Source organism: Crinia signifera, chromosome 8, assembly GCF_055691185.1.
Source record: "Crinia signifera chromosome 8, ASM5569118v1, whole genome shotgun sequence".
NCBI lineage: Eukaryota > Metazoa > Chordata > Amphibia > Anura > Myobatrachidae > Crinia > Crinia signifera.
The window spans coordinates 161,504,571-161,531,582 of record NC_139224.1 but is presented as its reverse complement, the minus strand read 5'-3'; the positions used below and the strand labels follow the sequence as shown (position 1 = coordinate 161,531,582).

The following is a 27,012-nucleotide window of genomic DNA, read 5'->3' as shown; positions in this document are numbered from 1 at the left end:
CATGTGGGGTTAAGGTGATTGGGGGACAAAGTCTCAGATGCAGTCAGGATGGTATTTGTGGAGTTGGGGCAGGGGGTAATTTCCTTAGGTGGGATCAGGGTGGTGGGTGGAGGTTGCAGCTCAGGTGCAGTTAGAGAGGTATGGGTGAGGTGGGGGTAGGTGGTGATGTCCTTTGGTGAGTGGGCAGGGAGACATGGTTCAAGAAATAGGTGGAGTACCTCCAGTAATTTAAGCCTTTTACAAGCGGGGCGGGCAGGTGGTCCGATTATATCTGTTTCACCTGGTAGACATGTGGCCTTCATTTTTCACTCCCTGCTCTTGTCTCCACCTGAGCCTTTCTCTGCTTGGCCTCCAACGCTCTGGTGGAAGGAGCAGGGTCCCCAATAGCACAGAGTATGTCGGGAGATAAGGGCAGGGTTGCTTGTGACAGGGCAGAGGCGTGGTTTGAGTAAGGGAATGGAATCAGCAGGATGCCACAGATTGAGAGTTATATAATGGAAGATGCAGGGTATCTCATCACCACATAGTATATCAGGATACACATTATGTGTTAGCAAGGAAAATGTTGCATGTGACAGGGGCAATGGCATGATGTGAGGAGTGGAATGGAGGCAGCAGGAAGCCACAGACTGATAGTTATATAGTGGGAGGAGCAGGGTCCCCAGCAGCACAGAGTATATCAGGAGATGATTGAGGTGTCAGTGAGGTCAGGGCTGCATGTGACAGGGGCAGTGACATGATGTGAGGAGGGGAATGGAGGCAGCAGGAAGCCACAGAATGAGAGTTATATAGTGGGCGGAGCAGGGTCCCCAGCAGCACAGAGTATATCAGGGGATGAGTGATGTGTTAGTGAGGACAGGGCTGCATGTGACAGGGGCAGTGACATGATGTGAGGAGGGGAATGGGGGCAGCAGGAAGCCACAGACTGAGAGTTATATAGTGGGAGGAGCAGGGTCCCCAGCAGCACAGAGTATATGGGGATGAGTGATGTGTCAGTGAGGACAGGGCTGCATGTGACAGGGGCAGTGACATGATGTGAGGAGGGGAATGGGGGCAGCAGAGTTGTATAGTGGGAGGAGCAGTGTTCCCAGCAGCACAGAGTATATCAGGAGATGAGTGATGCGTCAATGAGGACGGGGCTGCATGTGACAGGGGCAGTGGCATGATGTGAGGAGTGGAATGGGGGCAGCAGGAAGCCACAGACTGAGAGTTCCATATGGAGCGCCTTTAGTTCTTGCGGGGGCTGGCGATAGAATCTCTAATAGAACTTACATCTTAGTAAATTTACCTTGTAGAGTCTAGTACGAATGCGCAGGAGAAATGACACGGTGGCTATTTTTCCTGTGATTTTCCTAATATGCATACAAGAATTGCACAGAAAATGGCCGCCACACCAATTCCCTAGTGATTTGTGCAGCGCTCCGTCCGCCGACATGGGACTCAGGAGGGGCAAATATTGAACAAATGGACCCATGCCGCACAACTTGCACCCATTATAGATACACCACTGCATCAGACTAAGAATCAGGCCCAGGATGTTTACAAAGTGCAGCCGTATCTCCATGTTCCACGTTGCTGCGACGTTCCCTCAGACTTCACAGGGAGCCTGGTCAGAATCTCCCAGCTCTTATCATCAGTTACTTCCCTCCCTGGTTCCTGCTGTTTACTCTTGGCTCTCCTGAACCAGCCACCAACAGGATGCACTGGGTGGTACGGCCCATGTCACTGTCACATAGAGTCTACCACACTCTGGTGGTTTGGGGCCTTCCCTCAAGAAAAAGGGTTTCCTGATGTTCCAATTTATTGAGGCAGATAGGTTTTCACAGAACACTGAGCGAACGCTCAGCATCACAGGGCAGAAACCACCCAGGAATTATGGGAGACGGATCCTTTGGAGGACCCCGGCCTCTGACCCTTTGCACGGTCCTCGTACTGTGTGTGGCTCTGGGGAAATCCGAGGTCACTGAGGAAGGTGAGTTGTGCACTTGGTACTTTTCATTCATCCCTTTAGGATTTTTGCTGGTTGTCTTGTATTTTTCCCACCTAATTGTGACATTAATTAAATGACCAACTCAAGGAGCATAGATGACTACAGCTGTTTGAGAACAGAAGTAGAGCAAGGAAAAATAAGATACAGGATTATTATTATTTTTATAATTATTATTATTATCATCACAATCCAGTCACGTAAGCGGTTTCGTTCTTTGCAGACCTTCTCCTGCTGTCGGAGGACCAGGGGACCCCACATTGTTTTTCCAGAAACCTAAAAACAATCACATGTTACTGTGACTCTCAGGAGCTGCCGGCGGTGGGAGAGGACGCTGGAGACAGTAAAGTAACCTATGGTTTTTATTACTCCTATGAGCAGTAAGTAACTCAAATATGAGGCTATTGCCAGAAATGATTTGTATGGTCAGGCGTGCAGCTATTTGTATGTTAGCCCAAGAGCAACATTGTGGTGTGCATAATACATTAACTCACACTGACTGAAGGCTCCCGAAAATCATGTGGGTGGCGCTCCCAGCTCCCCTGGAAAAATGGGAGTCTCTCCAAATCCGCCCACACCCTGCACTGTTGGAGGGATCATATCAGTGTGCAGGTTTACTGAGTAGGAGAGAGAGAGAGATCGCCACTGCTGAGTCCCCTTTTTGGACCGAGGCAAAGTGCCAGATCCAATTTCTTAAGAGGCTATTTCTGGTACTTGTTAGACAATTATACGAGAGCTGGGTCCGGGGCCCCCTGACCCCCGGGCCCCAAAGCAGCAACAGCACCTTTTGCATCCACTAATGCTTTGCTGGTGAGTTCCTGCCTCCTATAATTACAGCTGACTGATTATATTTGAGTGTAAGCAAAAACACATTTATTTATTACTAGTAAGCCCGCTCGAAGGAAGCAAAAGCTTCAAAGGCTATTCTGCTACCTTCTGTATTCGTGCATGTGTGAGAAAGAGATGTCATTTCACTCACCGCCAACAGATGGCAGTATTTTGTAGACAAACGGACAATATATAGATCAGTGGTTCCCAAACTGTGCGCCTAGGCTCCCTGGGGTGCCTCGGAACACTTGCAGGGGTGCCTTGGTTTGTTGGTCCAGAACCGATTCAAATTATTTATGGTCAATGTAATAGGCAAAACCAGAGCTTGTGGCTTCCAGTTTTAAAATATGTGGATATACAGAAGTGAATTATGTCCCTCACCACATAGCTGGACCTAAGGATGAAATATAAGCACAACTTATTTAATTTAACATTGTTTTCTGAAATTCTCGGTAGCAAACTTTGCACCTAGGGGTGCCGTGACAAATATTCTGATAATCTAGGGTGCCGTGATGCAAAAAAGTTTGGGAACCACTGATATAGATGATATGGTTGCTTGGGCAATGCCCTCAGCAGGCCTGTAGGTGGCACTTTGCACAATTCTTTTACATTAAACAAATGTAAGTAACCATTGACGAGAACATGCTATGCACAGCTGAAGTGTAGATAGCGAAACCCTGGCAAAGACATTAGTATACAGAATATCTATCTATCTATCTATCTATCTATCTATCTATCTATCTATCACATACTTGCCTACCTGACCCTCTCCATGAGGGAGAAAATGCTCTGTTCCTGGACTTTCCTGGTAATGTAGGATTGCCATCACCTGTGGGGAGTTAGGTAATTGATAAATAAGGTGTTTCACTACAGGTGATGGCAATCATACATTACCAGGGAAGTCCAGGAACAGAGCATGTTCTCCCTCATGGAGAGGGTCAGGTAGGCAAGTATGATCTATCTATCTATCTATCTATCTATCTATCTATCTATCTATCTATCCCTAATCTATCCATCTATTAGGCTGCGTGTGTGTTACTTGTTCTTGGTGCATTTATATCTTGGTAAGTGTATTACAGGCCTGTACTGTATGTAAATGCTCCCTGAAAATGCACCTTATATTGCCACTGTGATGAGAACGTGAATCCACCCCCAACCCCCCCCCCCTTCCTCCACAGAGAAGCGGAAGAGGAATGTGACATCACTGTACAAAATGGCAGCCGAGCCCTCTATGTCTGCGAGCACGACGACGTCCGCTTGTTCAGTGACCTTCATGTATTAGTGAAGGACAAAACAAAGAATCTGACCCTCCGTAAACGCACATTTGAAGTTGGACTCATAGGTAAGAAAGCACAATATTTACTACCAAATACTCTTACTGAGGCTTTGTATGAGAGGAAAATTGTTTTATATAGACTTGCATCCAACACTTTAGCAAGTATAGTAGCTGCTTTGGGGCTTATCTTCATTTGGATATAAGTCATTTTACAAGGTTCCTCTCAGATGTAGCAGTACACACCCACGTTCACAATCTCTTTTCACAATCTCTCCATATATGGAACTAGACACGCCCTTTCGGTGGAGCATGGCACGACCCCTCAATGGGGCGCCGTGCAAAATTCTACTACCTATGATAATCTCCTTGAAACTAGTTTTCAAAAGTAGGCAAGTATGATGTATGTGAAAAGAGGTGTGTAGGTGTGTCAGACCCTACTGCACATGCGCAGTAGGGTCTGAGCGCTATAGTGCTCAGACCATACATCTCCACACTGCTGCTACAGAGATCACTGGAAAAATGGCCAGCGCACCATTTTCCCAAAGATCTGTGCATGCACAGTATGAGTCAGCAGCCCGGCGCTGCTCCCGTTAGGAAGGAGGGGGCCCAGCTGGATGGGGCTGCATGCAGGCCTCCTCCTGAACAGTGTCCCAAAAAATATAGTCCTGCTGAAATAGGGATAGTTGGGAGGTATCAATTCGTCTTGAAATGCTATCATTTATCTAACAATTAAAATGACAGAAACTGGTTGTTTGACAAATGATCCACTTTGGCCCTTATTCTTGTTCACTCGCAAAGGCATCTTCCTTCTCAAATGGACAAAACCATGTTCACTGCAGGGGGGCAGATGTAACATGTGCAGAGAGAATTAGATTTGGGTGGGGTTTTACTTCAAAGTGAGATCTATATTGCAGTGTAAAGATAAAGAAGCCAGTATTTACCCTGCACAGAAACAAAATAACTCACCCAAATCTAATTCTCTCTGCACATGTTACATCTGCCCCCCTGCAGTGCACATGGTTTTGTCCATTTACGAAGGAAGATGCCTTTGCGAGTGAAGATAAGATAAGTCTCCAGAGAGACCTACAAAGCAGTTCCATGAACCACTATCCATTACACTCTGCTGGAGCACTGCTCCATAACCAGTGTGCATGTAACAGTGAGTACGACTCTACCTGCTATCTATCAATAAAGCAACACCACTGGTTGAGTAACTGACCTGTTCATAGCTTAAGTTATCTGCTGGTGTGTGCCTATATACCTCTGCAATGTCAGCACTGCCACACACATTATTTCCAACAGTTTTCAGAGTTTTTGGGTTTTTTTTGCTTTTTTTTAGCAATATTACAAAACCCAAGTGGTGTCACAGTTTTATGGGATAAAAGTTCTGAACGGTTCCATGTAATCTGGCAACCTCCGGAATATGATATGCCATTTCTTCTGCAATACCAGGTCCAGTATTGGTCGGAGAACTCAACGGCGATACAGCTAATGGTGGGTGTTTTTTTTCCTAACCCTGCAATTTCCTTTTGTAAGAAGTATCTGTGCAATATTGTATATTGGGTACTTGTTTCCTAGCAGGGCGCCACCGATTTTAATTGTATGAAATCGGGTCGCAAAAATCGGGTCGATTGCATTGCATGCGCCCCAATCGCATGCGATGCGACCGACCCGATTTTTACATTGGAACCAATGTTAAATTGTCCCTGAGACCCGATTTTACATTGGCCCCAATGTTAAATGCTCCCCAGACCCCATTTTTATTGTATACCCACCCTGATGGGTAATTACTATGTGAAATGGCCCCCCATTGTTAACGCCACACCACGATCAACGTGAACCCGAAGCGTGGCGAGCACAGCGGTATGCGTCCTCCGACCTTTTCATACCCCCACTATCCACGTCGGCGTGCAGTTGACTTTATATAGTGTGGTGAGCGCAGCGAGCCACCGAGCCCGAAGCGTGGCGCCCCCCATCCCCCACAGGCTTACCTGTCTGCGCGTCCCGGCTCCCCTCCTGGCTTCAACCAAATCTATGGAGACGAACCACGATAAAATGGCCGCCCCATAAAGCAGACAGTTCTCTGAAACTGTCTGCGGTATGGGGTGGCAATTTTATCGTGGTCCGTCTGCATAGAATTATTAATTGAAGCCAGGCAGGGAGCCGGAACGCGCAGACAGGAAAGCCTGCGGTGATGGGGGGGGGGGGCATTAACAGCGGGGGGGCGCCCCAAACCAAGCTACGCCACTGGCTCCGCTCGCCACGCTTCGGGTTGACTTTAATCGTGGCGTTGCATTAACAATGGGGGGCCATTTCACATAATTAACCATCAGGGTGGGTTTACAATTAAAAATCGGGTGTGGGAGGCATTTAACATTGGGTCCAATGTAAAATCGGGTCCCAGGGACCCTTTATACATTGGGTCCAAGGTAAAAATCGGGTCGGTCGCGTTGCATCGCATACCTTAAGTTAAGGTATGCGATGGGACCCGACGGGCGCCGTGCTAGGAAACAAGTACCGTATATTGCAACCTATGATTGATACCCATATAAAATACCTCCACTGGTAGGGGGTCAGGGACAACATTTGCTCAATTGGTATGCTTTGGTGCGCTTTGTTTCTAAGTAGACTGTAAGGGACCAAGAAGTAGAACTTCCGAAGCTGACACCGGGTCTGCGCTACCGTCTTCAAGTCCGGACGTCGTGGATGGATGACGACCCATTAGTCTGGGGCCCATGGTCGGAGGCAGTGATGTTTTACAGCCCACTTTCTGCAGGTAGATGACAGATGCACATTACCAAGTACATTTCAATTACATTTTGGTAACAGAATTGTCGAAAATTAAAATAACTCCGCCAACGGTCGCTAGAGTGAAAGCAGTAGTCTCATGAATAAGAAACTTATTGTTTTTTGCGTGCAGGGCAAATACCAGCTGGTTTTGCATGTAGCCCATGAACAGTGGACAGCTTTACTGTTACATTGCAATTCAAAATTGCATTAGGACATGCCCCACCCGAATCTATCTCTCTCTGCACGATACATCTGCCCTACCTTATGGGCATCATGGTATTACCCTAGGGCAATATTAATCAGCGGTGGCTCTTACCTCTGCGGAGGAGGGGGCTGCCTCCGCCACAAATAAATCCCGGTCCCAGCCTCCGGTCCCCTGCACAGCATTTGCAGCAGCCCCCGGAGGCATATTCAGGTCACGGGTTCGGCGCATATGTATTATCATCTGCGGTACTGCGCATAGAACCCATTTTTGGGGCTGCCCCACAGGTGCTCATAGAGAGGCATCCCAGAGGGAGGGAACACCACCCAATGGGACTGCCTGGAGTGACTGGCAGGTCGAACTTCCAATAGCAAGTCACTGTCAGTCACATATTAATTGCTCTTTTTTACATTGCTCCCAACTCAAACAACTTCAGAATGTTGTGCCTGTTCCATGCTTAGATAATACATTGCTTCAAAAATATGGATTTAGAAATATACCATAGGTTACAAAGCAATTGTGGACCTTCACTGAAATAAAATGTGCGTTTGCTCAAAATTTCATTTAATTTCCTGAGCATAATAAGATAGAGTCATGAAATATTTAATGTTGATTCTTGTGTCAGGTGAGTTTTAGAATTTGTCATTGGATCAGTGTAGGAATGTACTTGGTACATCCTTGCCTACTCTCCCGAAAGTTGCAGGAGACTCCCAATTGTTTGATTAGTCCCCCGCACTACCAGAAATAAAAGCAGTTCTCCCGCATCCAAAGAATGGGAAGCCTGGAGAGAAGACACAGCTTGCCAGTGCAGGGGAGGGGCCAGACAACACATAACTAAGCCACGCCCACAAAATAATGTAATTAGTGTTTCAGCAGGAAGGGGCGTGGATATATTCACATCATCTGCCCTGACTCCTCCCTATGGACTTGAGAACTACTGTATTTTAAGGGTGGAGACAAACCCTGCCCCCTGTATGATCTCTTCTTCCTGACCGCTTCTTCACTAGGAAGTAGGGATGGGAGACCTGGGAACTGCCCAGAAAATTGTGAGTCGCTCCGAACATGCGGGAGAGCTGGCAAGTTTGGAATAGACGGATGAAGGGTAACGTCATCTTAAGATGGCGCTACGCAGCTAGAAAAGGTTAACGTTTTGGAAAGTAGCTCACAGTTGAAACAATTTGTGTAACACCCGAGTAAAGATTCTTCTCAGCTTAATTAATAGACCTGAAAAATACCTCTTTCTGACAATGCTCGTTAGTAAATCCTAAATCTTGCTGGGTGGCTTCCGTAATAATTAGTACAATTTATAAATGTGTAATATTTAGCGTTATATGTAAGAAGCCATCAGAAATTATATTAAATACTTGCGTCATACGGAGGAAGTGATTTTTTTTTGTCCCTTGCAGATGCCATTGGGCTGTTGTGTTTTACATTTGACCTGTCTCAAGTTTGCTGCAAGTGGAATAGAGCGTCTGCTAATGCGCTAGGATTCTACCAAGCATTCTACAGATATGAGCAAGAGAGGTAATATTCTCTAGGAGCCATTGAAGATAAAGGGAGGGGGGAGGGTGGGAGGAATATATAACTATTGTATTTGAATTGAAGTTGCCAGTGTAGGAGCTGTAACTAGACATTTTGGTACCCAAATAGCATTTGTGCCTCCCCCTTACCAATTTTTTAAATAGGGAAGGCTCCAAAAAAATGGGTCTCATGGGGAAGGGCATGGTCACACAATAATACCCCCAACTCAAATTACACCTCATAATAATGTCCCTTATTCACCTTGCACCACACAGTAGTATATTTTATTAACTTTTTTCCACATTTCATGTACCCTTTATACAAGTATTGTAACACATCATCGCCCCTTATTCACATTACATTACTACATTACAGTGTATCTTATACACCTTATGTCGCACAGTAGTACAACTTATATACTTATATACATTATTACACCCATTAGTAGTGCCCCTTACACATTATGCCAACACAACAGTAGTGCCCCTTACACATTATGCCACACAAAAATAATGTTGCAACACATTATGCCACAAAGTAGTAGTTCTCCTTGCTCATTATGCCCACATACAAGTATTGCCCCTTACATTATTACACCCATTAGTAGTGCCCCTTACACATTATGCCAACATAACAGTAGTGCCCCTTACACATTATGCCACACAAAAATAATGTTGCAACACATTATGCCACAAAGTAGTAGTTCTCCTTGCTCATTATGCCCACATACAAGTATTGCCCCTTACACATAATTCCACACAAAAGTACCATTTATATACATTGTGCCACAGACTAGAGCCCCTTATTTACTTTACACTACACAGTAATGTGCCTTATACATATATTGTGCCTCATACATATTATGCCGCACAGCAGTACAATGTATACACATTAATTCCACACAATAGTAATGCCCCTTAAACCTTATGCCCACACAGTAGTAGTGCCCTTTACACATTATGCCACACAATAGTAATGCCTATTACATATTATGCCCACAATAGTAATGCTCCTTATACATTTTGACACACAGTAGCAATGCCCTTTACACATGATCTCCACAGTAGTAATTTATGTCCACATACTTTTTACATATAGTGTAGTTTTGGGCTCTAATAATATTGCTAGCATTTTATTTTAATATAAATTAAAATACATAATTGGGAATTTGGCTTTAGGAATGTTTCTACAGGTTAATAACAGTCACTGTACTTTCTCTCTCGGTATACAGCAATGTGACCTTACAGACGTGCATGGGTGATGTGAATGTAACAGGCTGTCCCTGTGTGTTCTTGGCACAAGAGGACAGACCAGTATCTGTGATGCTGAATGTAACATCTGTGAATGGGAACTGGTCTGTGTACTCTACTAAGCAATTCTTGGTTAACCATATAGGTGAGTATGGACTATATTGGAAACTAATTTATGGCAACTGTTGATGTTTGATGCTATTATATATGTGGTTGTCACCATTACATGATCGCTTTCCGATGGTGCTTTACGACAATACGGCCTTCGCGCAACCAATACCCCTCATGTGATGTATGGCTGACAATATTGTCTTGTCCTGGGCCCAGGAAAGCTCCCTAGGGAGTTGTTTAGCAACGCCACTGGTGATGAGTTTCTTCTTGTTAATTAAAACATTGGGTTTACTGTGCACCAACTAGGAGATCTGGATCATATGCAATGTTAGGGGGCTCTGAGGAAGGTTGGTGGGAAGCTTCGGCCTGCATTAAGCACAGATGTCTCTATGATCTGAAATATCATATCAGTATCTTTGATCTGCACGACAACAACAGCGACACCTAGAGGCTATATGCAGAATGACTATATACACTGTAGGATATCTCTTCCAATGTTTATAAATTAAGCTGGCTGTGTTCTATCTGATTCAGTCATTCCTCCTGTACCCAAGCTGCATATCCAGGAGCTTCCTGGCAACAAACTGGCTCTTAACTGGTCGAGTTCCCTACCGGGCCTTGAAGAACATCTGATTTACCAGATCCGCTTCTCGGAGGACAATACAAAAACGTGGACGGTAAGACTCTGCAGCATATAGACCATCCTTTGTACATTCAGTTCCACCTAGTTCTATCGCAGCCGTTGAGTAAGTCCTGTGCTACCGTTCACTGCAAATGTTACATCTGCCCCCCTGCAGTGCACATGGTTTTGTCCATTTGAAAAGGATTTTTCCTTTGCGAGTGAACCAGAATAAGGGCCTCCGTCCCAATTCATTTGCACGCTGCTATACAGAACATGCAGGATGGGGTTAATAGAGCAGGGTGTGATTGTGAATTATGACTACAGTTACTGTATAAAGCTGCATGTTCTCCACCAGACTGTGCAGGTCCCAGCAGGCGTTCACCACAAATTGCTGTCTTTGGTTGCTGGTACAAGCTACATTTTGCAAATTAGAGCAAGTCCAAGTCCAAGTACAAAGAAAATCAAGGGATTCTGGAGCGATTGGTCCTCTCGTGTCCTGTACAAGAGTCCTCCCAGCACTGGTAAGACTTAAAGCTTGGACCAATTTCACCCTCTGGCTGAATTATCATGTGCGCGGCGATGTTATATCAGGGTCCCACTGTAGAGATATTCATCGTCTGAGTGTGTCCAATGCATACATCATAAACTGGACACATTCATAAATAAACAATATTAGAAAGACTCGGAGACATGGATTTGGCCTAATAAAAAAAATTGTTAGATATTTATTTAAAGCATATATTAAGAATATTTAAATATGTTTAAATAAACTAAAGTATGTGGCATGGACTGGATAGCTATAATCAAGGACACTTCAACAATGTATCAACCATAGGCGTGCGCTCGCACACTGCTAAATTCACCTCCAGCCTGCAGCAGATAAAAGCCGTCACACGGCGTCTTCGCGGCCGGGTGCAGGGTGCTGCAGCGCTGGATCCATCGCTGCCCTTTCAGTTTCAGCCCCCACCTCTATCGTGACATCCCCGTGCCCCCCCCCCCCGACCCCCGCGCCCGCTCGGCAGTATGTTAGGGGAGAGAGGGCCAGGGGGGTCTCCCAGAGGCAAGATGAATGTTGGTGCCCCCCCTCCACAAACTGTATGTATATATATATGTATATATATATATATATATATCAGGTTTTTGCAGGTTAGGCACTCCTAAATGTTCAAGAAATAACTGAGCTGGTGCAGGGCACATAGGTACATGAACAAAAGCACTTACCCCCTCTGTGTAGAAGGAATTGAAGCCAGCACTCAGCGATGTAAGTGAAAAAACAAAATAGCTTTTATTGCAAACACATCATTGCAAAAAATGACAGCTGTAGAGAACTGACAGCCGTTTCAACTGCTCCCAGGACCTCTGATGAAAACTGCCTAGGAGCAGTTGAAACGGCTGTCAGGTCTCTACAGCTGTCATTTTTTGCAATGATGTGTTTGCAATAAAAGCTATTTTGTTTTTTCACTTACATCGCTGAGTGCTGGCTTCAATTCCTTCTACACAGAGGGGGTAAGTGCTTTTATATATATATATATATTCTATCATCTATCACAAACTTATATATGTATATGTATATCTATATAGCATAGATAAGTGGGCAGTGATATGCACGCCCAGTAGGTGGCGATAGACACGCCCCTCAAATTGTGCACCCTCTAATAAGATGGGCTGCGCACGCTTATGGTATTAACAACTATCAACACGCAATGTTGACTGATCCCGACAATGGTGCACACAAACCAAAATTCTCAACAGCTACCAACAATAAGTATCCACTCAACCGTCCAACATGACAACTCAACCGGTAGGGTGAAAACGCAGACCCTGTCAAGGTGTTCCAATGAAAAAACAGATCAAGGAAGGAGAGCGCACCCAAAACCATAAGATTTATTAACTTAACAAAATATGCACCCAAAGTGGCAACTTTACGTTCTTTCCTATCAAAACGAAGGTCCGGATACAGAACCCCCACACCTCTACGATACAACTACCGAAGCACCGAAGAAATAACCTGAATCAGATCCTCGAAAACAAAAAAAAAGTCCTTCTACTGACATTTTGTACCCCATTTCACCTACTTCCTGGCCTCATTAATTGCCTTGTATTTATGGCTCCTCAATTCCAAACCTGTCATCTTTCTCAGATCTTTACTACCGAGATGTAAAACCAAGACCTCAGAATCCCCAAATTGCCTTGGAAAATCCAAAAGTTTAGACCGCAAGGTCCGCCACGTCACATTTCTCACACCAATTCCCTAAACACAATCTGACCACAGAAAGTAAGAAGTAAGCTGCGGCCTCCTGTCAGAGGAATTGTGTACCTCTGCTAATTATGTGCACAAAAAAGAAAATGGTATATTACTAAAAGTAAACTACCACAAGGTGGCGCTGCTTACCACAAAGACCAAGTTGAACCATATAATTGTGATATCCCTTATTTAATAAAAAAGGCATACATAAATCCACAATTTATTAGTACAATATAATTAAAAAGCTGACATACAAGACAAACAACATACACACATATAATATGCAGAGCGAGGCTGAGTATACTCAACTAATGAGGCTTTTTTAATAATGTTCAGTTTTATATCAGAGGCATTTGAACAATAGTTACCAGTCCCATTTGGTCATAGTGCAGGGCTCCTTTTTTGGAGTTTTGAGTAGTTGGTTATATACCACGTTCCCTTTATCAGAGCGGTAGGTGTATGGTCCTTTTGCAGGGAACAGCTCCAGGTAACAGTGTCCAGATGTTTGTATCCTTTACTGGCTCCTGCAGAAATAGAAAGAATCCCCAAGTTCCGGGGTTGACCCAATACCAATGCTGCAGAGTCTGTGGGTACTGGCTCCGGGCTGTAGCGGGCTCCAATACGCGTTTCTCCGCCTTACGATTACTCTGTGGCTTCCTCAGCTGGATCCAACCCCGGAATTTGTCATCTTGATCCACAAGCATTAGGTCGAAACCACTAGGTCGACATGGGGAAAAGTCGACATGATTCCAGGTCAACAAGGGTTTAGGTCCACAGGGGTCTAGGTAGACATGGGTTTAGGTAGACAAGTCATTAGGTCGACACAAGCATTAGGTTGACAGTGTCTAGATCAACAGTCAATAGGTCGACATGTTTTTTTTACCTGAATGTCGACACAGTTTATAGTGCACCACATCCCCTTCGGGCACTATTTTAGGTACTTGTGTACTTTAATGGCTCCCATCGCATGCCATCGCATGCCATATGTAGTGGCATGCGATGGGATGCGATTTTTGCCGATTTTAAGCAATATTTTAGCAATCGCATGCAATCGCATCGCATGCGATCGCATGCGATTTTTGACAGAAATGCATCCAAATGCATTAAAATTAGTATCAAACATGTTCAATGGCCCCCAAATGTCATTTTTCAGGCTGTACCACCCCCACTATCAATGCGAACCCGAAGCGTGGCGAGCGCAGCGAGCCGGCGTGGGGCGGCGGTACGCGTCCTACGACCTTTTCATACCCCCACTATCCACGTCGGCGTGGAGTTGAGAATAGAAAGTGTGGCGAGCGCAGCGAGCCACCGAGCCCAAAGCGTGGCGAGGGGACGCGGACACCTGTGAAGCCCGCGAGGGGACGCGTATACCTGTGAAGGTATCCGTGTGCGCTCGCCACGCTTCGGGCTCAGTGGCTCGCCACACTTTCTATTCTCAACTCCACGCTGACGTGGATAGTGGGGGTATGAAAAGGTCATAGGACGCGTACCGCCGCCCCTCGCGGGCTTGCCACGCTTCGGGTTCGCGTTGATAGTGGGGGTGGTACAGCCTGAAAAATGACATTTGGGGGCCATTGAACATGTTTGATACTAATTTCAATGCATTTGGATGCATTTCTGTTAAAAATCACATGCGTTAAAATCGCATGCGATGCGATTTTTTCCTATGCGATGGACATTGTGGGAGCCGTGATTGTACACAAGTACCCTATTTTATTATCCCACCACGCCCTAGTGGATGGTAGGGCATGAAATACTGACTGTCGGCACATGTCGGCTCAAAAAACAGTGAATAACCCCATGTCCACCTTTTGACTGTCAACCTGGACATGTCAACCTAATGCTTGTGTCGACCCAATGACTTTTCTACCCTAACCCATTTCTACCTAGACCCATGTCGACCTTGACCCATGTCGACCTAGAACCATGTTGACCTATCCCCATGTCGACCTAATGGTGTTGACCTAATCCTTGTCGACCAAGATGCTGTAGACCAAATTACCATATCCCCCCCATAGACCCTGCCATATCTGTGTAGAATAGCAACTAGAAATTGTCAATGACTGGAGCCAATTAAATCTGGATACCATGAAAATCCTCCATGGGAAGGTCCTGTATCATTTCAGATGACAGATGGAAATAAATGGTGAGACTTGGATTCCAGTCGTTACTCTTTCAAACTGATAGAAAACTTTGCCCATGTCATGTAGGCAAAGTTCAAAGGAACCAAGAGTGACTGTGCCTTTTATGAACTGCTGCATATTTTACAGAGCAACCGCATGGCACATTTTGCCAACAAGTATTGAGGAAGCCTAGAAGCCTTCAGACCTGCTCGCCCAGGTCCAAATTTGGCCCCGCCTGATGGTTGGCCGGATACGCATTTGCCAAAATGCCCATGTGCCGGGCCCGGCTGTGAGTGCCTTTGGCAAACTTCTGTGTTTGCAAGGCACTCGCAGTCTGATTGACAGGTGGGAGGTGCATCAGGTTGGACCCGTGGCATTTCATGAGCGTGCCCACAAAAATGGTGGACGCGCCCATAGAAACGTCGGGAGTGCCCAGCAAAATGCAGACGTTCCTGTGACAGGAGGAGAAATTACCCTGCACAGGGATTGGGACAGGCAGGAGGGGGGGGGGGGGGGGCACATGTCTGGTGGGGTGCATTAACCTTCTTGCTGCGCTCCAAACACTCGCAGACCAATGACCACACCAATGAAGAGAAGTGATACATTTTATAAAAAAGACACAGGGAATGGAACATCCTGTAGGCAATAACTTTTGTCCAAAATACTCCCTCTTATTGCAAAACCCATGTACAGTAACCCTATTCAACATCGATCTTACTATGAAGGCACCAGGACTGTAATCCTGCACCATAGTCACCCACCAATGGACATTCCTGTTCTTTCAGAGAGTGTTGCACAGGCCACAGACCACCTGGGTCTTAACAGTTGTTGGGAGGAGGGTGCCTAGAGCGATGCCCCGTGATCTGGAAACCATCGGATAGTGGGAAACTATTTGGATCTTCTCCTTGATGGCAAAAGTATTTGACATCACCCATAGACTAATGATCATTGGTCAACTGCCATCTGGAGGTTTCGACCACTCTGCGCTCAGGCAATCTCTCTGTTTCTCTTTCACCTATTCTCAAGCATGAACAGGACACTGACTTGTGTGTTGGTCACCTGTGCACTTGTATGTCCGTAGTTCATTTTACATTGACTATGACTGGACGTCTATACTTAGTTGTCTGCATTTACATAGACAGTGACGGTAAATCTACACGAGGAAACCTGCAAGGTCCACAGTAGCAAGGTTGACACAGGTTTTTCATCTTTGTTTTGGTGCCAAATGTCAGAGGGGTGCCTGCGGACAATATATGTATGTTCACAGTGTCAGAGGGGTGCCCGTGGACAATGCTCTAGCCGTGATTTGGGCACACCATCATATTCCCACTTTATGTCCACTTGGATAGTAGAGCAGGAACCAAGTGGATTGGCACAAAAAAAAGCCGAAAAACCCTTGTCGACTGTCGACCAGGTTCCCTTCGATGCTTTCCTCTCGTCTATCTACTGTCACTGTCTATGTAAATGCGGACAACCAAGAATAGACATCTAACGAAACGCCGTCTGCCTCTAGTGGCAGTGACATCATCTCTCCACATGAGAGGATCCAGACCAGGTTTTGGAGCAGTAACAGAAGCAAGGTTGTGTAATCAGCAGCACCTGTGGTCTCATGATATAAGTGTTTCCAGGGCAGAGGGTAACTGCTCCTGATGGTGGATTAGCTGCCCAAGCGATAGGGCAAGGTGCGGGGCCATGCTAGGGATAACTGGAGTATGTATTATGCTGTGATTACCTGTATGCTGCTGGCTGTACCTACGCCTGCCTGTGAACTGACCTGGTATACTGTGTCCTGCTAAAGAAAATAAAGATCAAAGCCTTCATTGGAGTCCAGTGTATGTCCTTCTTTATCACACACACAATATATATATATATATATATATATATATATATATGCCCATTATATATAATCGATCTGTGTGTCCTTTCCTTGCAGGTTGGATTATACCAGTAATCATTTTGTGTGTGGTGATAACCCTGGCAGCTGGGCTTGTTCTGTGTTATCTATTTCCCTCTCTGTATAGGTAAGTACACATTTATTGAGAAAAATAACATAACTGGTTGAGTATCCCATATCCAAAAATCCCTTATTCATAGTTCCCAGAATGTATTTTTGGTACTTGTGTACTAGCAAGGCGCCCACGATAATTAGTCGCCTGATTTTTTTATCACATCGCATGCCATACACCCGATGGCATGCGATGCGATTTTGACCCATATACCATATTAAATTGTATAAGCACCCTAATGGGTGCTTACAATGCTTAAATGCACCCCCACGCCACCCCCCAAGTATAAACGTGAACCCGAAGCGTGGCGAGCGCAGCGAGTCCGCGAGGGGCGGCGGTACGCGTCCTACAACCTTTTCATGCCCCCACTATCCACGTTGGCGTGGAGTTGATTTTATAAAGTGAGGCGAGTGCAGCGAGCCACCGAGCCCGAAGCGTGGCGAGCGCAGCGAGCCCCGCACGGGGACGCGGATACCTGTGAAGCCCGCGAGGGGACGCGGATACCTGTGAAGGTATCCGCGTCCCCTCGCGGGGCTCGCCATGCTTCAGGCTCGCTGCGCTCGCCACACTTTATAAAATCAACTCCACGCCGACGTGGATAGTGGGGTATGAAAAGGTCGTAGGACGCGTACCGCCGGGTGTGGCGTGGGGGTGCATTTAAGCATTGTAAGCACCCATTAGGGTGCTTATACAATTTATAATCGCATCCCATCGCATTGTATGGCATTGTATGCCATATACAATGCCATACAATTTTAAAATTAAAAATAGAACATCGGCGGATATCGCATCGCATCGCATGCGATATGGTCTGCGATGCGATGGGCGCCGTGCTAGTACACAAGTACCGTATTTCCCCCCCCTAAAAGCACTGCTGGGGGGACATCTGTAACTGACACTACTGGAGACATCTATAACTGGCACTACTAGGGACATCTATTACTGGCACTACTGGGGACATCTATAACTGGCACTACTGGGGACATGACATGTAAAGGGCCCCATACATCAGAAATCACAATTTATGGATTTCCAGATACAGGGATTTTTTGGCCAGATAAATGGATTTTACAATCTATCTGACTTTGCCCACATATTACAGATTTATTTCAGTGATCGGCAGATTTTTCCATCTAAAGATTGCATCTTCATATCTGGAAATTGCCCCAATCGATTGTCACTTCAGCTGTTCATAATGTAAATAGATGAAGAAGACGAATTGGGAATGCCCACACATATAAAAAAGATCTGCAGATAATACCAGATTATTAAACATGTTTAAAAACCTGATTAAGCAATCGATTGGCGATTTTGATTGGGATTGCCAAAAGGGGGAGCCCACACATCTAAAATTAATTGTGGCAATCTCCATATATGAAAATTGTCACAATTAATTGCTGATGTATGGGGCCCTTAACTGGCACTACTGGGGACACTACTGGGGACATGATATGTAACTGGCACTACTGGGGACATGATATGTAACTGGCACTACTGGGGACATGATATGCAACTGCCACTAAATATGTGCAAGAAAATGTTTGCTTGGCATTCAAATTCAATACCCGAGATTGTACACAAACTTTGTTTCATGTTTTGAAACCTTGTTTCATTTACAAATAAAATGTATTTGTGTGTATTTCATGTGTTTTGATGTGTTTTGATGTGTTTATACAACATACATGCAAGGTTCATCAAGATACCCCATTGAAATATAAAAATATTCTGAAATACGGAATAATCCGTTATCCGAAATGCTTCTGGTGCCAAGCATTTTGGATAAGGGTTACTCAACCTGTATATGTATATAATTAAAGACATTTGCAGTGTCTTTTATACATGAAAGTCAGTTTTCCCATAACAATTATAGATTGATTGTTTCTCTGGACAACACATCAAATACTATTATACTAGGTGATTCATCGCGCTCTTCACACCGTCGTAAGGGGCTGCGCCCCCTTAATTTGTGAACGTTTGTATTGTGAGAAATATGGTTAGAATTGTATGAAAGATGCCCTGTATTGCAACTTGAGTTATAGTTGAAATGTGTTAAACAGAGAGCATATGATTTGGAAGGGTGTGTGTATTGTTTTGTTTAATTAAAAAGTGGTTACAGAGTAAGATGTACATTGATAGTGTGGATGGTACAGTGACATTTGTGGGTGTGTGGGGGGGGCTGTGTGTGCATGTTGTTTAGGTGTGTGTGTGTGTGCAATAGTATAGTAGGGTGTTTTTGAGTCAGCGGCTCCCCACTGGCGGAGGTCACAACACAGGAAAACAGGAGGCTGGGTAGTGATAGGGGTGTGTGGGCATAAGGGGGACTAAAGAGGAGGGTGGGAGACACAGTGCAGCTTCTGCCAGTGGGTGAGGGTCCAGCGTGGCAGTACAGGAGTACAGGACGGTGGCCCTGAGTCAGTGTCTCCTCCTACTGGGAGGGAGTTAGTGTCCATGAGAGCAGGAGGCTGGGCTATGAGGCATGATAGGGGTATGTGGGCAACACAGCGTCAGCGACTCCCCAGTGGTGGAAGTTATGGTTCAGTAGAGCAGGAAGCTGGGTAGTGATAGGGGTGTGTGGGCATACGGGGGACTAAAGAGGGGAGCAGGGGTGCCGTGAATTGTGGGAGGGGCGCGGGGGGGGGGTGCCGGGAATCGAGGGAGGGGGCAGAATTGCAGGAGGGGGGGCGCAGGTGTCGGTGAATCTCGGGAGGGGGCGGGGGTCCGCAAAGCGCAGGAGTGGGGTGTGAATCGCGCAAGGGGGGTTGCGAATTGCGGGAGGGGGGGTCGCGGGGGGTGCCGTTAATTGCGGGAGGGGGGTCGCGGGGGTTGGGGGTGGGTGCCGCGAATCGCGGGAGGGGGGGCAAGGGGGGTTGCAGCGAATTGCAGGAGGGGGGGTCGCGGGGGCAGGGGGTTGCTGCGAATCGCAGGAGGGAGGGCGCGGGGGTTGCCGCGAATCGCGGGAGGGGTTGGTCGCTGGGGTTGCCACAAATCGTGGGAGGGGGGGTTGGCGGCGAATCGCGGGAGGAGGGGGGGTCACAGGGTGGGGTGGTGCTGCGAATCATGGAAGGGGGTGGTCGCAGGGGGGGTGCCGTGAATCGCGGGAGGGGTCGTGGGGGGTGCCGCGAATCGCCACAAGAAAAATCAACACAGAAAGGTCAACACATGTAAATGTTGACATAAGTGTGGCATTTCATTGGTGTCCATGTCGACACATGAGAATGAATATGAGAACATTCAAAAAATGAAAAATAAATCTCAAAATCTCATGTCAACCTTTTTCATTGTCGACCATAGCCATGGGGAAGGGGGGGTTTTTGCCGCGAATCGCGGGAGGGGGGGGTCGCGGGGGTGCCGTGAACTGCGGGGGGAGGGGGGGTTGCCTCGAATCGCGAGGGGGTTTTGCCGCGGGGGGGGGGGGGGGGGCGCGAATCGTTGGTGGGGGGGCGCTCACCTGGTGGAGTGTCTTTGCTGGGCAACATGGGGAGACAGAGGATGTCTGGCACTGTGGGCTCACTGGGCTGGTTCTCTGTCATGTGAGTCTGTCTGACATACCTCCCAACATGACCCTCTCCAGGAGGGACACATTGCTCTGTTTCTGGACTTCCCTCATAATGTATGATTACCATCACCTGTTTCACACATGTTATTAATTGATTAGAAAGGTGCTTCAACACAGGTGCTGGCAATCATTAATTAAGGGAGAAGTCCAGAAGCAGAGCAATGTGTCCCTCCTGTTATACACACACTCACACACTTTGAGTGACAGATGTAGCCAAATATATAAGAGATTCTAGAAGGCGCTAAATAAAAATTAGATTGTGACACCAGTGTGTTACACCAGTATGTTATACCTGTGTGTGACACCAGTGTGTAATACCTGTGTGTGACACCAGTGTGTAATACCTGTGTGTGACACCAGTGTGTGATACCTGCGTGTGACACCAGTGTGTAATACCTGCGTGTGACACCAGTGTGTAATACCTGCGTGTGACACCAGTGTGTATTACCTGTGTGTGACACCAGTGTGTGATACCTGTGTGTGACACCAGTGTGTAATACCTGCGTGTGACACCAGTGTGTGATACCTGCGTGTGACACCAGTGTGTAATACCTGCGTGTGACACCAGTGTGTTATACCTGTGTGTGACACCAGTGTGTAATACCTGCGTGTGACACCAGTGTGTGATACCTGCGTGTGACACGTACCTGCGTGTGACACCAGTGTGTGATACCTATCCATGATGCTATACATGAAATGTGATGTCCTATTTTCAGGAAGCTGAAGGATATACTGTGGCCTTCTGTGCCCAACCTGCACCGCGTCCTGGACTCGTTCCTGGCCGAGATACAGAAACAATACCAGGTGACTGCTAATAACGCTTCATATATTGTTATTATTACATTTTACAACTTGCCACCGGGTAACTGGGACAAAGTTACGCCACTAATGTCAGGTAACTTCCGAAAAACCCAGCTGTAGCCAGAACCTTTCTTTGCCAATGCTCTCCTTTGTATGAGTGTTGCCGAGGTTTGCAGGGCTCAGCCTCTGATGACGCAAAACAAACAAAATGTATATATACAGTATATGCAGAACCCAGTCCTCCATGTTATAAACCATGCATCTGCAGTCCGAGTGTTGCTTCCAAAGACAAAGCATTGGATGACCATTGTCACCATCGCCAACCCTTGGCCAGTCCACGTAAGCCGAAGCTTCATCAGCTGGGTACGAAGGCTGCGTCCAATGACGGGTATGGATCATTGGATAGACACCAACTAGGTTGAGAAGCATTAGGTCGACACCAATAAATCGACATCCATAAAGGTCAACATGACTGAAGGTCAACATGGGGTTAGGTCAATAGGGTCAATAGTTCAACTTGGGGAAGGTCGCAGTCAAAAGGCCTTTTACAACTGGAATTTGAAAGTAGACCCTTGGTTTTGCATACATATCCCAATCAGGCCAATTATTCACACTTACAAACATTGTCATTTTATGAACCAGGAGGGAGGGTGTCCCTGTCGTATTTGATGCGTTTGACCTATTTGTTTTTGTTATCGCAGCCTAGTGCTACGCTGTACGAGAAGCCTCTGGAAGAAGCACCACAACCCTCCTGTCTGGAAATACTTAGCGAAGTGACATTTACGGCTGAAGGGCCTCCAACATCTCAGGATTACGTTCAGCTCTCCCTTCCCAGCTACCAGAATGAAGACTACTGGCCAAAGATAGACCTACTGGAACTCAGCCTGGACGTCACCCCCTATGACCAGCCATCCAGTGGTGTGACCAATCAGACTTACTTGCCCACTAACTGGAGCTTGTAGTACCCTGGGATTTGACTTTAAAAGGAAATTACATGTCGAGTCTCCCGTATGCTGTTATCCAAAATATTCCAAAAACCATGTTTTTTTTGGAATTTGTAATTTTTTTCCCCTGCCCCTTTTTTCATACTTACCAAGTCCCCCGATGACCAACGCGCCCGCGCACTCACACACCGCACTCCTGTTACCGCTGAAGAGGATCCTGAACACCTCCGTGGATGCCGGGGGACATTGTGGACGTCATTGGACCATCCGGAAACCACCAGGGGACCATATAAGTATTCAATAAAAATTTTTTTCCAAAAACTGTAAATATCCCTTATACAAAATTCTCGTGGTCCCAAGCATTTTTGATAAGGGAAGCCTGTATAAAAAGAGTGATGCGGGGAAACTTTTGTAATCCCCGTAAATGGGATTACATTTGAATATGTATTTAATGTAAATATTGTTGTCGATATGAGTATGCATTATGGTTTGTTACCAAGCGAGTCTACACCCAACAGGGGAAGATATGTGGATCTCCTGGACAGGTGGATTAATCACCGGCGACTCTAATTTGATAACAAACTATGCACTGATATTCTTGAGCACTTTGTGAAGCAAAGGGGAAGAAGGTTCCAGGAATTGCACGTGTCCCTACGGAACTAATGGAATTTTTTATATCAGTGATTTGCTGCCAATTGAAGGAGATACCGTTCCGTTACATCACATTGTGGTTTGTAAAATATTCTATATATTATAAAGTTAAACCTTTTATAAAATTATTGTATTGTATAACTGCAAGTGCTAGGAATACATCAGGGCCATCTTAACCCCTTCACGACATTTGACGTATATATACGTCATGGCCGGGAAGTACTTCCCGACCGTTGACGTATATATACGTCATGGCTTAAAACTGTCACTGCGTCTAGAGACGCAGTGACAGAGGGACGATGTCTGCTGTCCCTGACAGCAGACATGTCCGTGCATGCCCAGGGGGGGCGGCGATGCCGCCCCCCCGTCGGCAATCGCTGTGATTGGCTGTTCATTGTGAACAGCCATTCACAGCGTTTTCTGTGTCACCGGCGAATAACGTTCGCCGGTGACACGGGATCGGAGGTGATTGGTGCTGTAAAGTACAGCACCAATCACCGCGGGGTGTAAGGGTGACACTGGTGTCACCCCACCTCACCCCTCCCGCCCCCAAAGGCCGTGATTGGTTCGTCGGACCGACGGACCAATCACAGCCATGGAGGGGGGTTTAAACTAACGGTGACTGCACTGCAGACGCCATTCCGGTCTGGAATAGCATGCAGTGCGGTCACCGTGCCCAGCTGCCGCCTATACTGACCAGAACCCATCCAAAATACTTACCTGATCATTGATATTGCTTATGCTTGTGACATCTTGTGACATCCTGTGACATCTTGTGACATCCTGTGACATCTTGTGCTTCTGCGATTTATTAGATAGAGAGAGAGTTAGAGAGAGAGAGATAGAGAGAGATAGAGAGAGATAGAGAGGCCTAGTGCTATATTTTGTGCTGCTGCAGTGTGATAGAGCTATAGATAGAGAGATAGAGAGAGATAGAGAGAGATAGAGAGAGAGAGATAGAGAGAGAGATAGTGACAGATTGTGCTATATATTTTTTATATAACTGAAAGAGATAGAGAGAGATAGAGAGAGATAGAGAGGCCTAGTGCTATATTTTGTGCTGCTGCAGTGTGATAGAGCTATAGATAGATAGAGAGAGATAGAGAGAGATAGAGAGAGAGAGATAGAGAGATAGTGACAGATTGTGCTATATATTTTTTATATAACTGACTGCTGCCCCCCCTTTTGTGCTGATCAGTATAAATTAACTGATCAGCAACTTTTTGGGGGCGCAGGTTTTTTTTTATATATAGATATACCTGTCAGTGCTGCTGCTGCAGTGTCATAGAGTGATAGATAGTGAGAGATAGAGAGATAGAGAGAGATAGTGACAGAGAGTGATAGAGAGTGCTAAATTTTGTGTCTGCTGCCCCCGCCTTTTGTGCTGATCACTATATCTGAGGTGATCAGCAACTTTTTGGGGGTACAGAGGTTTTTTTTTTTATATATACCTGTCAGTACCACCAAAGGTTGTGCACCTGCTGCCCCTCACTGGTAATCAGTGTCGCATCACTGATCACCTTTTTTTATTTTTTGTGAGTGCTGTGGGGTCTTTTTTAAATTTTTTTTTTTACACACACTGTGATTTTGTGTGTGTCCTGTGGCCACTGTGCGCTGATCAGTGACGTACATCACTGATCAGCTTTTTCGGCACAGGGTTGATCTATTTTTTTTTTTTTTTTGGATCAAATTCCTGTTGACGGACGTTACTGACCAACATCTGTGCTCAATTTTTGGCGCAGGACCTTTTTTTTTTTTTAACCCCTTCCATTTTTTTTTTTTTAACCCCTTCCATTTTTTTTTTTTTAACCCCTTCCATTTTTTTTTTTTTAACCCCTTCCATTTTTTTTTTTTTGAACCCTTCAATTTTTTTTTTTTTGTATTTTTTTTTTTCTGCACTACATACACACTACACACTACATACCCCCCGGGTTGAAATAAAGTTTGTACCCCCCCCTACACTATACACGTGTTGAAACATTTCACTACCAGTAACACAAAAATATAAATGGCATCCCAAATGTCATCCCAAATGTCGTCCCAGTCATCCAGGAGAATGTATTCGGTGGAGGAGGCATATGCCATGCTTGCCTCTGACTCTGACACAGCCAGTGAGGCAAGCGGGGAATTTGAAGGATTTGTCTTAAGCTCCTCTTCCTCCTCTGATGATGAGGGACCCCCTCAAAGACGCCCCCGTAGAGCAGCTGAGACCCCCCCCCAATAATTGATCTCGTATGGACCCCACCACCAGACAATTTTGAGCCCCAGGTTCCTGAGTTTTTGGCCATCCCAGGAATCCAATTTGATTCAACAGGTCTCAGAGAAATTGACTTTTTCAAATTATTTTTCTCTGATGATTTTATAAATTTAATGGTGGACCAAACTAATTTATATGCCCAGCAGTTTATTGCTCAAAACCCCACGTCATCATTTGCTAGGTGGACCCCTGTAGATGCAGTAGAGATGATGACGTTTTGGGGTCTGGTGTTACATATGGGCATAGTAAAAAAGCCACAAATTAGGCAATATTGGAGTACAGATGTTCTGTACAGCACCCCATTTCACCGTATGGCCATGCCCCGGGCTCGTTTTGAGGCAATCCATAAATTTATACATTACACCGATAATGCACAGTGCCCACCCAGAGATGATCCCACCTTTGACAGGCTATTCAAAGTCAGGCCGGTCATTGATCATTTCAGTGCCAAATTTGCAGAGCTATACATCCCTGATAAATGTATTAGTATCGACGAGTCCCTTATACATTTTAAAGGAAGGGTTAAATTCCGCCAGTACCTTCCCAGTAAGAGGGCAAGGTATGGCATAAAAATGTATAAGCTGTGTGAAAGCACCACAGGGTACACCCACAAGTTTAGGGTATATGAAGGGAAGGATTCAAGAATTGAACCGCCAGAATGCCCCCCCTCCCTCGTAGGTGTTAGTGGAAAAATTGTCTGGGATTTAGTGCACCCCTTCCTGGATAAAGGTTATCACCTCTATGTGGATAACTTTTACACCAGCATCCCCCTGTTTAAGGCTCTTGGTTCAAGAGGTACAGCAGCTTGCGGTACTGTGCGCAAGAACCAAAGAGGCCTCCCCAAAACGCACATTGCCCAAGTACTAAGAAGGGGTGAAAGCAGGGGAATATGCACCGAAAATATGTTGTTGGTCAAATATAAGGACAAGAGGGATGTCCTTATACTGACAACAATTCATGGAGACAGTACCACCTCCATCCCTGTACGAGGTACCAGTACCCACACCTCAAAACCAAATTGTATCCTAGATTACAATAAGTACATGGGCGGAGTGGATCTTTCAGATCAGGTACTGAAGCCGTACAGTGCCCTGCGGAAAACAAATATCTGGTACAAGAAGCTGGCCGTGTATATCATCCAGATGGCACTGTATAACGCTTACGTGCTATTCCGTTCTACCGGCCAGAGGGGGACATTTATGCACTTTCAAGAGGAAGTCATAAAGGGCCTAGTATTTGGGAACCAGCAGGCAGAGGGCCCCAGTACTTCTAGTACTGGCCCCCGTATTGTACCAGGGCAGCATTTTCCCAACGAAATCCCCTCCACTGCAAGAAAGGGCAGGACACAAAAAAGGTGCAAAGTTTGCTATAAAAAGGGAATAAGAAAGGAAACTATTTTCCACTGTGAAACTTGCCCCGACAAACCCGGCCTATGTATGAAGGAGTGTTTCAAAATATACCACACATCTATGGATTATTAGGTTCATCATTTCACCGTGCTTCGGGGGTCTTGCTAATGCCATATAGCACCCACCATTCATTCCACCAGAATCTGAGCTGCAAAATCCAAAAATCACTCCTTCCCTTCTGAGTCCTGCCATGCACCCAACTGGTATTTTTTGGTCACATGTGAGGCATTGCCGTACTCGGGAGAAATTGGGGCACAGACTTTGGGGTGCTTTGTCTCCTTCATTCCTTGTGAAAATGAAAAATTTTGAGCCAGAACTGCATTTTTGTGTAAAAAAAATGTAATTTTTCATTTTCACAGCCCAGTTGTACCACAATTGGTGAAACCCCTGGGGGTTTGAAATGTACACTATACCCCTAGATAAATTCCCTGAG

The 27,012-nt window shown here is 45.8% G+C and overlaps 1 protein-coding gene across 1 annotated transcript; it reads left to right on the top strand.

The window, feature by feature from the left end:
• Nucleotides 1-1,720: 1,720 nt before the first annotated feature.
• Nucleotides 1,721-23,179, top strand: MPL (MPL proto-oncogene, thrombopoietin receptor). Its single transcript, XM_083157578.1, has 12 exons — nucleotides 1,721-1,972; nucleotides 2,211-2,367; nucleotides 3,994-4,157; nucleotides 5,431-5,585; nucleotides 6,720-6,867; nucleotides 8,490-8,607; nucleotides 9,836-9,999; nucleotides 10,500-10,642; nucleotides 10,943-11,108; nucleotides 16,889-16,976; nucleotides 21,234-21,321; nucleotides 22,020-23,179. Exons 1-12 carry the CDS (start codon nucleotides 1,876-1,878, stop codon nucleotides 22,278-22,280), a joined length of 1,749 nt encoding a protein of 582 aa, XP_083013704.1. The 5' UTR covers nucleotides 1,721-1,875; the 3' UTR covers nucleotides 22,281-23,179.
• Nucleotides 23,180-27,012: the final 3,833 nt, after the last annotated feature.